Source organism: Belonocnema kinseyi, chromosome 1, assembly GCF_010883055.1.
Source record: "Belonocnema kinseyi isolate 2016_QV_RU_SX_M_011 chromosome 1, B_treatae_v1, whole genome shotgun sequence".
NCBI lineage: Eukaryota > Metazoa > Arthropoda > Insecta > Hymenoptera > Cynipidae > Belonocnema > Belonocnema kinseyi.
In genome coordinates this window covers 96,337,799-96,354,617 of record NC_046657.1, presented here as the reverse complement: position 1 = coordinate 96,354,617, position 16,819 = coordinate 96,337,799, and the positions used below count along the sequence as shown (strand labels likewise).

Below are 16,819 nucleotides of genomic sequence, written 5' to 3'. Positions count from 1 at the left end.
TTTCTGAAACGGCTACGTGTCATGGACATCCGTTTTTATTAGAAAATGCAAAAAACCGCATTAAAATAAATGTTAGTTAACCGTAGTTTGCACCTAGACCCCTCATATAAAATTGAACTAATTTATCCGAAAACAATGTTTAATTAAACTGTTCAGTATGATACTTTTTCCAAATAGAAGTCATCAAAATTTTATAATTTCTATTTTGATGCCTTCAAATGTCTACTTTGAAAAATGTATTATGAAGTCTTAAATTTGAAAAACAGTATTAAGGAGTCAAAATGAGAAATTATTAATTTTTGAGTTACACATTTTTTGAATTACATAATTGTCGAAATTAAACATTTTAAACTTAAATTTTACCAAATTTTATGTTGGAATTATAATTCACAAGGTTTCAAAATTGAATATCTATCCTAAAAAGGACATTAAAAATTAAATATTTGTTGAAAATTGAACGATGCCGAACTTCGTTTAAAACTGGATAATTTTGATAGTGCTATTGCAAAATTCAATTACTTTTTATCCTGAAACCCTTTCAGTTAAATTATTTTGATTTGACCCGTTTTAAATTAATATAATTTTCCAGTTATAACTTCTAATTTTCAGGATTCAACTTTTTCAATTTTAGTTACAAAATTAAAACCTACAATATGGAACAACTGAAAATTGTAGCTTTTCACTTTAAAAATGTTGCATTTTAAACTATTAACTTTAAGATTGTGTAATATTATAATTATTTAAATTTAATATATTCTATTTGAAAGGGTTTCATCCCAAAATGGTTCAATTACAAATGTTAAAGAGCTAAAAGTGAGCACTCTACTTTTTCTAGTTTTAGTTACTTGTTAAAGAAATTTTTGTTAAAAAATGGTTTGAGCCATTTCAGCCGTTGAGAAATTTACTTACAAAATTATAAACAGTATAATTGTAGAGAATAGTTTGCCCAACAAATAAGCCATCATTTATTAGAATTGAATGATTTCTTAAAAATTGATAAGCGATAGTAAAATAATTTATAATTGTAAAAAACATGGTTAAAATACATTTTTTTGTAAGTTAACAAATTTTCTATTTAAAATCATCTTTTTTTATTTGAAATGACATCATTGGTAACATTATTTTGATTATTAAAAGAACAGAATTACTATTTTTTCAGAGATCTCTTTTTTGCACAAATACTTTAAGTTCTGTAATTTTACTCGATTGATAAAACAATTAAGTTTAAATTTTATTTTTTTTTTAACATTCCCATCATTTATGATGGAGAAAGTATTCGAATTTTCTGAAATTTGACACCACAGTTTTTCAACGGATCTCCACGTTTCGAGACCACCCTAAATCCGAAAATCAAGTTTTTACGATGGCGTCTGTCTGTCTGTCCGACTGCCCGTCCGTCCGTTAACACGATAACTCTCGAACAAATGCTCGGATGAAATCGAGCTTTGACACCATTTTTAGGTCCTAAAAGAAAGAATGAGTTCGTTTTTATAGAATTGTTTTTTTGTTTTGTTTTAGTAACAAAATCTAACATTTTTATTTTAAGCCAAACTACGAAAGATAAGCAAAAAGGTTTAAGAGAAGAATTGTAGCTTGTAAAAAGACCGATAATTTTTCCCTCAACCATTTTTTGATAAGAATTGATATTTTGATTTTATTCTTCAAAAATACTATTTAAAAAAAAATTGAGCTAAACGATGCAAAATATGAGACAAAGATTCAGAAAGTAATTATAGCTTTTGAAAAGTCCTATAATATTCTTTGAAACTATTATTTGATAGGACTGTTATTTCGATTTTATTCATCGAAAATACTATGAAAAATTCTTTATTTTGTTTTAAAGAATAGAAAATTCAAATTTTGACCAATTTTGTTTTAACGATTTATAGATAGTACTTTTAATTTTGCTTTTATTTATTGAAACTACTACGAGAAAAGCCAAACCTCAAAATTTGAACTAAACTTTGCAAAAGACTTTGAATTTCTTTTTATAGGTACGGCACTGACTCAATATATATTTTTTCCGAAGGATTTGCGAACGAAAGAAAGAAAACTTGTCGGAATATCCGGGTTTTCGCGAGATCCTCGGATCTATAAAATGTTTAGCAATCAAAAAATTTGTTGAGAAAATGATTATTTTCACGATAAATGTGAATTTTGCGAAAGATAGAAATCAGCGGATAGCAGACGACAACATTTGAACGGTTAGAATCGTTTGCAAATTTATTTTTTTTACTCACAATTTTGATATAATAGAAGAATTCTCGAGGTATACCAGGTTTTCAAAGGGCCACGTCTTGATGATGGTGACCCTAAATTTGGCGAAATACGTTGCAAAATGGAGAAAAATGAAGACAAAATTGACATGCCCTTTGTGTGTCTTGTAACTGTATTTGTTAGCCACCAGGCTAGCTGTCAACTTCACGCCATACCCCGATACCGATTAAACATTTTTAACTGAAAGTCTCAAAGCTTTAAAATTTGGTATGCTCATTGTGCGATTTAAAATTGGAACATTAAATAGAGTCGGACTTATCAATAAGAAGGTTCTTAATAAAAGGGTTTTCAATAAGAACGCTTGCCCTAATCCGGGATAGAGCAGTACCCCCACACCAGTTCTTATTTTAAATGCCACTGGATTCATTTCAAGGCTTCTCAATGAATGCGTTCTATGAAGTTTAATTATTAACAACTTTCTCGTTTTGGTAACACGGCAATTAAAAAAAAAATAATAATAAATGCATTGTTTTTCATCTATTGATCTGTGCAATCTTTTTTAGCAATAGCCATGAATTGCACGTATGAAACAAACGCTTGCGCGCTGCACGAACGATAAAATCGAGGAGAGTCGAAGCACTCTTATTGAGAGGCCCGCTTACGTTTCGAGCGAGCTTTTCATTAGAGAGTGGGGGTACCACAATTCTCAGAAATTCCTTCCTCTATAGCCCTGTAGCGATCTTATTGAGAAGTCCGACTGTATTTTGAAGAATATTTTTCATTGAACTCATTCAAACGTATGATTTCGTGTTATGCCAATAAATTGATACATATTTAAAGTGATTGGATCAGTTTTTCTACGAAAAGTTCGGAAAATTTTCGATGAAAAAAGAAATGTTCTTTCTGTACTAAATGTGGTGGATTCATTAAATTAATGATTCCATTTAAATTTATAGAGACATTTACGACAAAATGAAGGCTGAAATCCGAATGATGAAGGAAGAATTGAGCGCGATAGAAAGGTATCGAACACCGAAGGAGAGAAGCTTAGCTCAATGCACGGCCAATTTGGAAGCTATGCGAGCAACTAAGGAAGGATTGGAAAGTGAATTGCACCAGGACTTGATGGCACAACTTTCCCACGCTGATCAGCATCAAGTTAGTTATTTTACATTCTTCAATTTCAATTAATTAGCGCTTCAAAATCGGAACTACTCGTTCGCAGTGTTTCATTTTATTCACATTCAAGACTTCTCTTCCTGTTTAGGTTGATACTCTCAATGACGATATCAGGCGTCTTACGAAGGAGAATAAAGAGGCTTTCGCGAAGAGAATGAGACTGGAGGCTGAGAAGAATAAGTTAGAAAACTTGCTGACAAACAATCTGGTGCGTCGTCATGATGAACTTGTTCAAGCTTTGCAAGAAATTTCGGTGCAGGATCGACAAAGGCAGTTGGATTCGTGCAAAGCACAACTTGCTGACATCGAAAAGAGACTTGTTAAGGTCAATGCCGATTTTAAGGCTCAGAACGAAAAAGTGACGAGTGCGATGAAGAAGGTACGATAATACAGGGTCTCTACTCTACCTGGAATTGTCAGAGAATTTTTCAATGCCTGGAAAATCTTGGAAATGTCAGGGATTTTTTTTTAAGTCAGGGAATTTTTTTGCGAGCGTGCTTCATTTTTTGTATTGCAATATAAAATTCAATAACAATTATTCTTCATTTGTTAAAGTAGCTTTATATTATTATATTTAAATGTTTTGTTGAAAACTCGTTTTTTTTTTCTGTTTGAAATTATTTCTTTTAATTGAAAATTTAACTATTCTATTTTTGATTAAAAGTCGATCGTTTTTAGCTGAAATTTCAAGTATGTCATTGAAACTGCATGTATTTGTTTGGAAATTTACAAATTTTTTGAGAAGTTTTTCTCTCCATTGACAGAAAAATCTTTCAGAGTTAAAAATGGAACACATGTTTAAAATTCGACTTTTTTGGTTGAATTAAACTATTTTTGATTAAAAATAACAATCTTTTTTGATTGAAATATCAACTACTACATTTTTCATTCAGAATGCAGCTTTTTTAAGTGAAAATGTTATTACTCAGATCAAAGTTTAAAACTTTTTTTAAAAACTAATTTTTGTTGTTGGAGGTTCATCATTTCAATTGAAAATTCATCTTTTTCGTTGAAAACTGAGCAGATTTGTTGAAAATTTTTTTTTCCTTGGCTGAAAGTTTTTTTTGTTGTGAATTTAATTATTACAGTTGAAACTTTAACTATTTTGGTGAAAATTGTTTTTTTTTTTTAATATTCTTCTTTTAACTGAAAATGTAATTATTTCAGATAAATATTCAATCAAGTTAGTTCAAAATCCATCTCTTAAGCTTAAAATTAATTATTTCTTACTGGTAAAATTTAACTATTCAATTTTTGTTTGAAAAATTATCTTTTTTTAGTTAATAAATCGTCTTTTTTGGTAGAAATTAATTTTCTTGATTAAAAATTCATCTTTTTGGTTTAAAATTCAACTATTGCAATCTTTTTTGTTTTTTATATAGAAAATTAATCTTCTTGTTTGAAAATTCATCTATTTAGTTGAAAATTCAAGTATCCAATGAAATATTCATCATTTTATTCGTAAATTTATCTTTTTGGTTTAAAGTTCAACTATTACAGTTAAAGAAAATTTGCCTTTTTTTAGTTAAAAATCTAACTATTTCGGTTGAAAATTTGTATTTTTAGTTCAAAATTACACTATTTTGTGGAAAATTCATGTATTTTGTTGAAAAATCTTTTTTTTATATATATAGAAAACTTTTTGGTTGAAAGTTAATGTTTTTAACTGAAAAATTAACTATTCCATTTATGGTGAAAAATTGATCTTTTTTTTAGTTTGAAATGCAATTATTTGGTTAAAAAATGGTCGTTTTTCGTTAAAAATTCAACTATTTCGTTAGAAGTTAAACTATTTTGTTAAAAATGTAAATTTTTGTTTTAAATTTAATCTGTTGCCGTTAAAGATTAATAATTTCAATTGATAATTTATCAGTTTGGTTGAGAATTTGCTTTTTTAGTGGAAAACTAATTATTTTATCTAAAAATTTAACTATTCCGTTTTTATTTAAAAGTTGGTCTTTTTTTCGTTAAAAACCCAACTATTTGGTTGAAAATTGGTATTTTTTAGTTGAAAATTCAACTATTTTGTGGAAAATTCATGTATTTTCTTGAAAAATCTATTTGTTTTTTGCATAGAAAATTAATCTTCTTGTTTGAAATTAAATTTTTAACTGAAAAATTAATTATTCCATTTATGTTTAAAAATTGATCTTTTTTTAGTTTTAAATTCAATTATTTGGTTAAAAAATTGTCATTCTGAGTTAAAAATTCAACTATTTTGTTAAAAGTTAAACTCTTTTGTTAAAAATGCATATTTCTGTTTTAAATTTAATTTACTGCGGGTAAAGAATAACAATTTGAATTGATAATTTATCAGGTTGGTTGAAAATTTGCTTTTTTGCTGGAAAATTAATGATTTTATCTAAAAATTTAACTATTCCATTTTTGGTTGAAAACTAATCCTTTTTAGTTCAATATTCAACTGTTTGGTTCAAAATTGATCTTTTTTTTTTAGTTTAAATTCAACTGTTTGGTATTTTAGACACAAATTCAAGAAATGCATTTTTATGTTTTTAGTATTACTTACTTATTTAATTAATCGACGGTGCGTATGTATTTAATAATATCTTGTGATATAAGTCTTCAACATTTTCTAAATGAAGAATATTAATTTATTTCTTAAAAACTGAAAAAAAAACATTTATTATAAACTCGCGAAACTGTATTCATATTCCTAGTTCATTATTTAAAATAATGCCACATATTTGAATGGCTCCGTACTGTGAAAAATTATACCTAGAAAAAACCTGAAATTGTCAGGAAATTTTCTTCCAGGATTTGAGCAGACTTCGAAATGAATAAAAAAGATTTTAATCTTTTTTTATTTTAACCTACTTGAAATTTAAATTCTTATTTTATCATTACAGCAAAAATCCGAATCGAACGAAGTAGAAAAGTGGAAAGTGAAAGAAAAGGAAGCCCAGGAGAAGATTGAAGCGGACGCGAAAGACTTGGAGAAGCTCGCAAGCAAGGCGAATATCCTCCAGCAGAAAATAACTGAATGCACGCAAAAAATCACAGAACTCGGTGCTTTGCCGAGCCACGAAGCTTATTCCAAGTTTAGTTCAATGTCGACCAAACAGCTCTTCAGGGAAATGGAAAAGGCAAACAATCATCTGAAGAAATACAGGTATGATCAAAAAAGAATAAATTCATTGATAAGTAGTAAAGTCGAAGAGAAATAATATAAAACATTTATTTTTGTTCCTTAGCCATGTGAACAAAAAGGCCTTGGATCAGTTCATGTCTTTCAGTGATCAGAAAGAAAAGCTTGTCAAGCGAAAAGAGGAATTAGATCGCGGGGACGAGAAGATCAAAGAGCTGATGTTTGTCCTCGAACAACGTAAATGCGAGGCGATTCAATTTACTTTCAAACAAGTGAGCAAGTATTTCAGCGAAGTTTTTAAAAAACTTGCACCTTCCGGTCACGCTCAGCTAGTAATGAAAACAGCTGATGGTGAAGAGGGTGGCGATGATCCTCCGCCGGAAGTTGCTGATTCGGATAGATTTATCGGCGTTGGTATGTATTTAAAAAAAAAGTGGGCTACCATCGGAAATATTTTCTTCAGGTTTGAGTGGCAATTCTGTAATTCGTATTTCACGTGCAATTTCGTACTCTGAAATTTTTAGGTATTCGAGTCTCATTCACTGGCCACAAAGCGGAGATGAGGGAAATGAATCAGCTATCAGGAGGACAGAAATCTCTGGTCGCTTTGGGTTTGATTTTTGCAATTCAAAAATGCGACCCGGCGCCATTTTATCTTTTTGACGAAATCGATCAGGCGTTGGACGCACAGCACAGAAAAGCTGTCGCTGATATGATTCACGAACTCAGTTCGGACGCACAATTTATTACAACTACTTTCAGGCAAGTATTTGTGCTCCCAACACGGGCACACTGCACTACTACGCATGCGACGCATTCACGCGCTTATTTGAGATGTTAAAATATACAACATTTTTTAATTCGTTATTTACAATTTAAAAACATTAATGCATTTAGACTTTGGTATATTAATTAAAATGGATATGCAAATTTTATTAGAGGTACATTTTAACCCTCAATTGGTACACTGGTGCGAATTCGCACCCGAAGTTTTTTCATTTTGTTGGCATTCACGCAAACACAGCTGCAACGGATTATCCCCAGTATATTAAATATATATGTTAAATATGTGTGATATATGCTAGTTGTTTATTATATGTTCAATATATTAAATAATTAACATTGCATACAAACAAATTCGCACCAGTGTACCGTTTACGTATGCTGGGTTGGAGTGTACCGTTTGAGGGTTAAATATTTAACATTAATTGATCCAGACGTTGTAATTCAAATTTTGTCAAAGTTAAATATTTAATAGAAACTCAGACGAATATATTTTAAAATTAAAAAAAAAAGTATACTAAATGAAAGATAATATTTTTTTTAATTGCCAGCATAGATGTTAAATTTATGTTTGATAGTCAATCTTCGAGGCGTTTCGAACTGTTTTTCTGTCCATTTTCAAGATGCGAATATTACAAAAATTTTCGAACATTTAAAGGTTCGACTGAAAAAGCAAGAAAAATAAAACTCCCGACATCATAAGATATCGTAATTGAGAAATTCCCGAATAATAAAATTTTTCGAAATGATAAAAATGCCGAAATTCAAAAATCTCGAATTAGAAAATTCCCGATTCGAAACAATTAAAAAAGTAGTTTCTTAATTTAAATTATTTCTTTGTTTATTGAAAATACATGAGTCAAATCTTTTTATCAAAGACAAACTTTTTCAATATTAGGAGTTTTTTAAACATTATTGTTCGAATTGAAAATAACAATAAGTTCATAAACATGATATAAACAAATAAATTTAAGCACACGTTTTAAATTATAAATTCGATTTTTGAGAACGTTTTTCGTAATTTAAAAAAAATACTATATATATTTTCAAACGAAATTGTTCATCCACTAATTATGTGTTTTTTTTACAGTATTGTTATTTTAAGTTGAAGCGATAATTTTTGTAAGCTCTAAACATTCAGATTTATTTCTTCGATAAAAATAACAGATTATTTTATTTTTAATAAATAAATGCTATTTATGTAAAAATTAATTTTCTAATCGTTTAAATTTGGGAATTTTATACATTGGAAACTTGCGAGTTCGGATATTTTATGATTCGGCAATTTTCTCAGGTAATTTCCTGATTTCGGGAAACTTATTAAACAGGAATTTGCCAATTTGGAAATTTTACAATGTCGGGAATTTCACTTTTCGGGCATTTTTCAGTCGTCCCTTAAAATCTTCGAAAAGTCTTATATTTTTCGCATCTTGAAAAGGAACGGAAAACCAGTTTGAAATTCGTCGATGCTTTAGTATGCAAAATAAATGTAACATCTATGCTGGTAATTGAAAACAAATATGTTTTATTTAATATTCTTTTTGAAAGTTTTAAAATAAATTCGAATGAGTTTCTATTTAATATTTTACAGGGATCAATAAATTGTAATTCAAATTTTATAAAAGTAAAATATTAAACAGAAACTCATTCGAATTTATTAACGGAGGAAACGGGGGATTTTAGAAGAGATATCTATAATTCTGAGTTTGAAAAGGGAAGTGTCTAAAAGAACTATTATATTTCTGACTTTGGACAGGAAATTTTTTAAAAGAATACGAGAAGAATTATAATTCTCAATTGAAGTAGGGAATTATAAAAAAAAAACGATTTTTCACTTGGAGCGGGGAATTTCCGAAGATAACTATAATTCTGGCATGAAAAAGGGCATTTTTCAAAATAAATAAAATTCTGAGTTAGGATATGGAAATTAAAACAAAAAGTATAATTTTCAGACCGAAAAAATAAAAAATTCTCGAGAAGTAACTGGGAATTTAAAATCATCCGTCGGGTAGTCACTTGTAAAATAATCATAGCTATTGGGAATGGTTAAACTGCGATACGCCACCTGGTGACAAAAATCCAAACTAGGAAGAATAGGGATAATTTTAAAGATGCATTTTAATTTGTGCATAAAACTGTTTTAACGACTTTTGTTGTGGATTTTAAAGTATTTATTGGATACTACAAATAAGTATGTATCAGAAACAAAGGGGTGTAGATGGAATTTACATTTTATAAGGTAAATAAAATCTTTTTTTTGCAGAAATATTTTTCTAAAAAAAAAAATTATTGTTCTATTCATTGTGATTTTCAAAAGATTATAAACTTAAATTTACTTATTTTGAAGCAAAAATGAACTCAAAGTAAATTTTCATTAATTTATACATGAAATATTTACTATTTAAAGACTGATTTCAAAGTTAGGTTAGAATTCTTATTTCAATTCCAATCACAAAGTGGCTGCTGGAACGGAAACTTTACAAATTTATAAACAAAAATCTTCCACTTTAACCAATTTTTAATTTTGGATTTTAATGGTTAGGTGTACTACATTTTATTTTAAAGAATTTTAAAGTGCAGTTTTACAGACTTAAGCCATTACAAATTAGAAGCGTTTGTAATCGAAGTTTTTAGATAAAAAACATTTTTAGTTGATCAACTGTGAATATAGAATTATAATGATTTTTTAAATTGAACTGTTCTTTAAGATTTAAAAAGTGAATAATATTTGCATAATCTGGATAAAATTTGCCGCTACATACATTAATTAAAGTTTATTTAAACTTAAATTCATTGAAACTTACATGAAATAGTGCTTTTTTAAAAAATTACTTGAAAAAAATGTGTTTTTTCACTGTATAAGATGAACATTCAATCTAAAACTATTTGTTTTTTTACAAAGATTTGTTTTTAGTATTTAATCATTGTTTTATGTTTAACAAAGCTATCGTAAAAATACTGTTATGAAAAAATTAATTTACATCTTTCAAATTGTACCTACTCCTTCTAGTTGCAGTTTTCAACGCCAGGTGGCGAAATGGTAGCCAACCATTCCCAATAGTGGTGTAGGAAAAATTAGGGATTATTGTTCTGTGGTGGTTAAACCTGTCTCGTAACATGCGCAGTTGGAAAATTCCCCACGTGGATTGTAACTGCGCATGCGCCGCGGTAGGCTAGCCATTATAGGCCACACAAAAATCACCAGATTTTACAATGTAATCTTCAGATTACATTCTGGCAAATCCTAATGAGTATTGAGTATGAATTAAAATTGGGATACAACAGTTTTAAATTTACCTATTATAAACCCACAGGCCTGAGTTACTTCAACACGCAAACAAATTTTACGGAGTCAAGTTCCGAAACAAGGTTTCTCACGTGGAATGTGTGACTCGGGAGGAAGCAGCTGACTTTGTAGAAGATGACACGACCCATGGATAATCAGTTCTGATATTTTTTTTCCATCAAAAACTTTTCAGAGACTTTTATGAAAAGTGGCGGGGTCGTAAATTTTTTATTGATTTAGAACACATGCTGCAAATTTGTCGTGGACTAAATCTCAATTTGTTTTATAAGGATCAATCAATCATGTAATTTCAGTCCGTTTAGTTCTGTTATGAAAAAAGACGAAGATTAATCAAGAATTATGAGTTTTAATTTTGTAAGAATGTATTAGTTTAGCATGGATAGGATAATATATTTGTTAAGTAACGGAAAATCGTAATTAGGCTTGTAGCCCAAAGCTAAGACGCAAAACGAAACGATCAGTGTTTTACTTAAATGTCTTGGATAAAGTACTTTTGCTTAAATAATAAAAAAATCGTTTTATTTACTTTCCCTTTCGATTTTAAAATATGAGTATGAAGAAAAAGTGAATATTAAGGGCATGTGCACGAAGGAATAATAAGAAGACCTAACTCCGTTCCTCCACTTGGCAATCGAAACATTACCATAAGTGATATGCACATTACAGGAAGATCTTAGATTTGAGTGCGCAGGTGCGCAGTTGTCCTCTTCCTATACATGGAAAAGTGTGCGAGTAAGAAAGTTTGTCAAATTGACGTAAGTTGAGAGGTTCTGTTTGTTTGTGCAAGTGTCAGAAATGTGTTCTAAGCCATGAGGTGTCAAGTTCCGGGTTGTGGATGAAGTTACACGCCGAAGAAGGCAAATACATTTCGGAAAGGACATTTAAAAACCTTCAAAATATTTATACAAGCGACCTGGACCTTTAAAGTTTAAATATATCTACCTGAGTGCCTGCGGAGAATTTCTCAGAGCTTCGAGAACCTTTAGCCTATTTATCATATTACAAATTTAAAAGGTACTTACCTATGCGTTTCCTTCTCAAAATCTGTTCACACATTTTTCAAACAAGCACTGAAAATACTGTTTATATATTAATTTTGTGTATCTTTCGTATGATGATCAACAAAAGAACACAACCTCTAACTTACGTCAATTTGACAAACTTTCTCACTCGCACACTTTTCCATGTATAGGAAGAGGACAACTGCTCACCTGCGCACTCAAATCTAAGATCTTCCTGTAATGTGCGTATCACTCACGGTAATGTTTCTATTGCAAGTTTCAGATGGCTTCCCACTGGCAGTTGGTTCTCCTTATTATTCCTTCGTGGGCATGTGATACATCGTCATGTGGTCAATCGGATACAGTTGCCCCGGGTTTTTTCCACAAAAATGAAAATTAAAAAAAAATGAATTTGGAGATACTATAAAATATCGTAACGGACGTTCCCGGACTCTTTTTTAAGGGATCATAATTTAAAAAATTTATTGTGCTAAATAAAAATGTTATACATTACTTTGAGGTTGTGTCGTTTTTCATCTCTGTCTCCGATAATTTGAAAGTTATTGATGAAATAAACTTTTTTAATTGCCTGCTAACAACTTTTGTTCCGGGAGATTAGTTACTATGTTTATTTGTAAGTCCAAAGTTTTCAGCCAAAAATATTATGTAGTTTGGAGGTAACGCTCGGAAGAATTGTAACACACATAACCTCGAAATATGCACACGTTGGCAAAATCAAAATTAAAAAAAAGTCAACACAAAAAAAAGGGTGCGGGGACGTCCGTTAGTATGTTTGCTATAATTTTCCAGATTTTCCCGACGAAATATTTCTTATCCTAGGAAAAAATCCGGGGGAATCTAACACTGAAAGAATCGATACTAATTCCTAAGTGCTATGCAAATTAATCACATTTTGCTAAATTTAAACTTTTTAAAATTAACCTACAAAAAAAGTGTGTGGGGACGTCCGTTAGCATGTGCGCTATCATTTCCCAAATTTTTAAGACAAAATATTTATTATTGTAGAAAAAAAGCCGGGGAATCTAAAACTGGGAAAATCGACAATTTTCTAAGTATCACATGCCCTTAAGGTACCGACATGAGCCGCTCCTGAACACGTGTTGCATTCGGGGTGTGTTATGAATAAGTCGGTAAATAAGGAAACTCACAAGTTTATTTTTCTCCTCTCATATAAAATCTTTTCTTTGAACCACTGGCTACCATTGATTTTATATTTAAATTAGAAGACAGTCCAATCAAAGGGGGTTCAGATTACGCTTTTTGGCGGGAACTTTGAAAGGTGTGTGAAATTTGGCAGAAAGGACGATTTTCCGAATGTGGGTGGTATATTGATCAATAGGTGAGTGACGTCATCGAGAATCACGCCACATACCCGCCCAGGGAATCCCGTCTTCCCATTGGTCCATGTGCTATCTCGCTACCTAAACGACCCGAAACCGCCTTTATACACAAGCCTGAGTTGCTAATTTAGTTGGAAAATTTCTTGGGAAATTACAGCGACGTAGATTTGGGTTCTACTTTTCATTTCGAGTTTACACAACCGGTTTTCTATTTTTAGTTTCTGGATTTCCTTTACTAATTTGGGAAGAAAGGAAAATTCAGTTTTCTTTTTTTTTACCATTTTGGAAGTCTTTTTAAAACTCTTTAAATATTCTCTTAAAATTAATTATCAAAATCAAAAGTTATTTACAATTTCCCCAGAAACCTCAAAAAATATTTTTATTTTTTTGAAGCCTTTCATTATTTTTAAAAAGCTTCTAAATTAATGCTTCGAAATCTGCAAAAATCTTCATTTTGATTGGGCTATTGAGTGGGCTATTTGCACCGAAATTTCGGTACCAACAGCAGGATTTTGCCGGTATATGTAAACACTTCGTTTAAATTATATGAAATCATTTCAATTTGTTAATTAATTTTGAATCTTTGTAGACCTTCTAAATATTTCTTCATCTTACTAGATTTTTGCCATGAATATAGTTCAATATTCATTATACTTTAATATTCAACAATTTTATTTGTAAATTAAATTTTTCAAATAAAAAAATTTTAATTGTAACATTCAAAGTTTATTTTCTTGTTCAGTTTTGATTATTTGATATACAAATACTAATTGTACATGGACAATAAAATATTTCTAAATATCAGGCAATTGTTATTTTTCTTAATTAAGTACAACATTTTCAAATTTTAGACTAAAAGAATAGTTTAAATTTGATAAAACCCTTTCATTATAAATATATATTATTTTTAATTTATTTAAAAATTGAAAATAGTTTATAAAGTTTATATCGAGCATTTACATTGGTTTAACTACTAAGACTTCCCAATTAAAGCGGTTCAATTTTTAAAGTTAAAATCTGGCAATTCTTAAATTTTGTACTGATTCCGAATCGTCTTGTTAAATTAAATTATTATTCACTTGTTAATCCTGAATGTATATTTCAATTTTGAAAATCACTATAATTTATATTTGTTTGATTATTTAAAAAATGTTTCAAATCTAACTTAAACAAACTTTTATTTCTAGAAATTTGTAAAATTCCCGGCAAAAAAATAAGTTCACTGTCATTGACAAGATTGCGATATGCGTGGCGACAAAATTTTGAAATGGATTCCTATAAGACTTTTGGCGAAAAAGACGAATTTGAAAGTTTTTAAACGATATCTCGAATAATTTTTGAGATATCAATTTTTTTTAACTTTTGAAATGTACTTCGTTTCTTAAAGTTCATTCCGATTTTGGATTTTTCACGAGAAAAACGAACCAAACACTTTTAAATCGATATCTCGTAATTAAGTCTCGATATATTCTTTTATTTATTTTAAACAAATAACTTGTTTATAAAGGTAGGGGTTCGACCTTACATTATTTCTGTAGCCAGTCACAGGGGTGCCATTCAGCCCCACGAGGCGTTGGAAAAGGGAGGGGGAGGAGGCCTTACATTATTTTTGCGACGAGTCAAAGGTGCTACCTTCCCGTTTCTTGCGAAAAACCCTATAGGAATCCACATTAACCCATTTAAGCCCTAAACGGGCAGGGTTTTTACGTTTTTCAAAAGAATATTTAACTATTATATTGCTAGTGAAAAAATCGGGATAAATAATTTCGGATGTAAAATTATCTGAAATTTGGATTGGCGGTATCATAATTTAAAAAAATGCTTATTTTGACATTTTTGCATAGACCTATTTTTAATCGATAAAAATGTACTAAAACTGATAAGCAGGGGGTTTTTGGGTCGCTGATCATGAATCTGATGTAAGGTTTTTTCTAATTCAAGGTGGCGGATCCAATATGGCGGCTACAATTTTTCAAAATTTATGAAAATTGGTTTATAGGGTTTTTTTGGGTCGCTGAACATGAATCTGATGTCAGAATTTACAAATTCAAGATATCAGATCCAATATAGCGGCCACAATTTTTCCCAATCATTTAAAATATATGAAATATGGGGATCAAATTTAATTGAATTTTTTTATAAACTCGTTTTTAGCCGTGGAATAACGTTGCCCATCTCTTGCCACGTGTCGTAGCGAGAATTGTCGTAGAGTCTACTGTAATAGGAAAAAAATGTATGATTCATGAATGGTATGAAATTATGTCAAATTTAGGAATCGCACAATTATCTACAGGGCCATAAATTTAGGTTAGTATGTGACTTATCTCAACCAAGATGAGATTTTAAAATCTAATACAAGTTTCACGGTCAACAACTTAAGAAATTCTTATACAGCAATTTCAATCAATTTTATATCATTGTGAAATTGTTATCTTATTCAATATAACATATACAATTTGTGAATTCTGATAGCAGATTTATGATCAACGATAAAAAAAAACCATGTACCAATATTCATAAATTTTGAATGATTTTGAAAAATTTTCGCCGCCATATTGGATCGATATCTCGAAAACTATTCGACATATCAATTTAAAACTTTCAGATTCGTGTTTCTTGTGAAAAAAACCCTATAGAAATCCACATTAAAACTTTGTCGCCACGGATATCGAAAATCCCCCCTGTCATTTCCCGGTCCCATAAAATTCCTGGTTTTCGGGTCCAGCAGCCACCCTGCAGTTGGCCACCGCGAAACCCCTTCCGGTGTCAGGAAAATTTTCAAAGTGCATTTTTAAAACCTCAAAACTAAATTATCGTATGTATTGGATAGTTTTCAGAGCTTCACAGATTTCGCCTTTTTTGCGCACCCCGCTTTGGACCCACTCCGTCGGCTTGCGGGTTCGATTCCCGCCTCGCGCTCTGGAAGAGCCTCGGCGGCCCATGCGGTGAACACTAGCCTAGCAAGGGACCCTAGTTCGGAACCCACCTTAAACTGTAGGTCCCCCTCCCATCACCAAGTAAGTGTGTGGGGGTGTGTAAAGGAATAGGAAAGGTTTAAGAAAAATGCAAACCCTTAAGGGACACATTAGAAGCTTTCATTCCTGAATTATTTAATGAAATACTAAAATGATACTTATTACTTCTTACGAAGATATTACAATACTAGAGTTTTTTCAAAGACATTATGGTTTGTCCGATGCATTTTTGAAGACTTTGCCCCCCCCCCCCCACACGCACACACTAATTTACGAAGTGACGTTTAGCTGACGATGAAGTATACAAGTGGGTAATTTCAGTTTGTAATGTAATTTAGGCTCTTATAACTTTCAAAACAAGAAATTTTTAAAGATTTTAATTTTTTTTTAACATTTCTAGATTTCTACGTGTTTATACTCAATTTCCTACAAAATGAAGTTAGCCTAATTCTTATCTGTAACAGAAAGATAGCCTAAAGCTTATTTGTAATAAGATGATAGACGCTTCCTAACGGTTTGAATTTCACTTGGAACGCGCCAACCGTTTTCCGAAGTGGGAAGCGGCTTACCTTTCGCGTTGGCCTCGACGAATCTCCCCTCGTGTAGAGTTCACCCATTGTCAACACAAAGCCACAAGACGCTGTTTGCGCATAGGTGTGTATGTTTGTGTATCTAGAGCGAGAATCATACTAGAACGTGGGACATCCCACCGATTCTGCTCCGTATGCAGCTGCAGATTATTGAAAGTTGTATCGCGCGCGACGCATTTTCCAACGCTAGGAAAATCCTTAGTGAAAAATTACTGCCGTGTTGTCAGTTTGTCAAAACGACAATGAACCCTTGAGGAGACAGGTCGCAATCCCAAAACAACGCGAGCGTGTCGATCACGC

General features: G+C 30.9%; 1 protein-coding gene across 1 annotated transcript in view; it reads left to right on the top strand.

Moving 5' to 3' along the window:
• Nucleotides 1–11,105, top strand: part of LOC117168229 (structural maintenance of chromosomes protein 3) — a 34,912-nt gene extending 23,807 nt beyond the window's left edge. The window contains exons 13-18 of the mRNA XM_033353717.1: nt 3,174–3,375; nt 3,485–3,775; nt 6,264–6,526; nt 6,609–6,916; nt 7,027–7,264; nt 10,600–11,105. Coding sequence (XP_033209608.1) covers nt 3,174–3,375; nt 3,485–3,775; nt 6,264–6,526; nt 6,609–6,916; nt 7,027–7,264; nt 10,600–10,726 — 1,429 coding nt within the window. The 3' untranslated portion in view covers nt 10,727–11,105. The remainder of the gene's footprint in view (nt 1–3,173; nt 3,376–3,484; nt 3,776–6,263; nt 6,527–6,608; nt 6,917–7,026; nt 7,265–10,599) is intronic.
• Nucleotides 11,106–16,819: the final 5,714 nt, after the last annotated feature.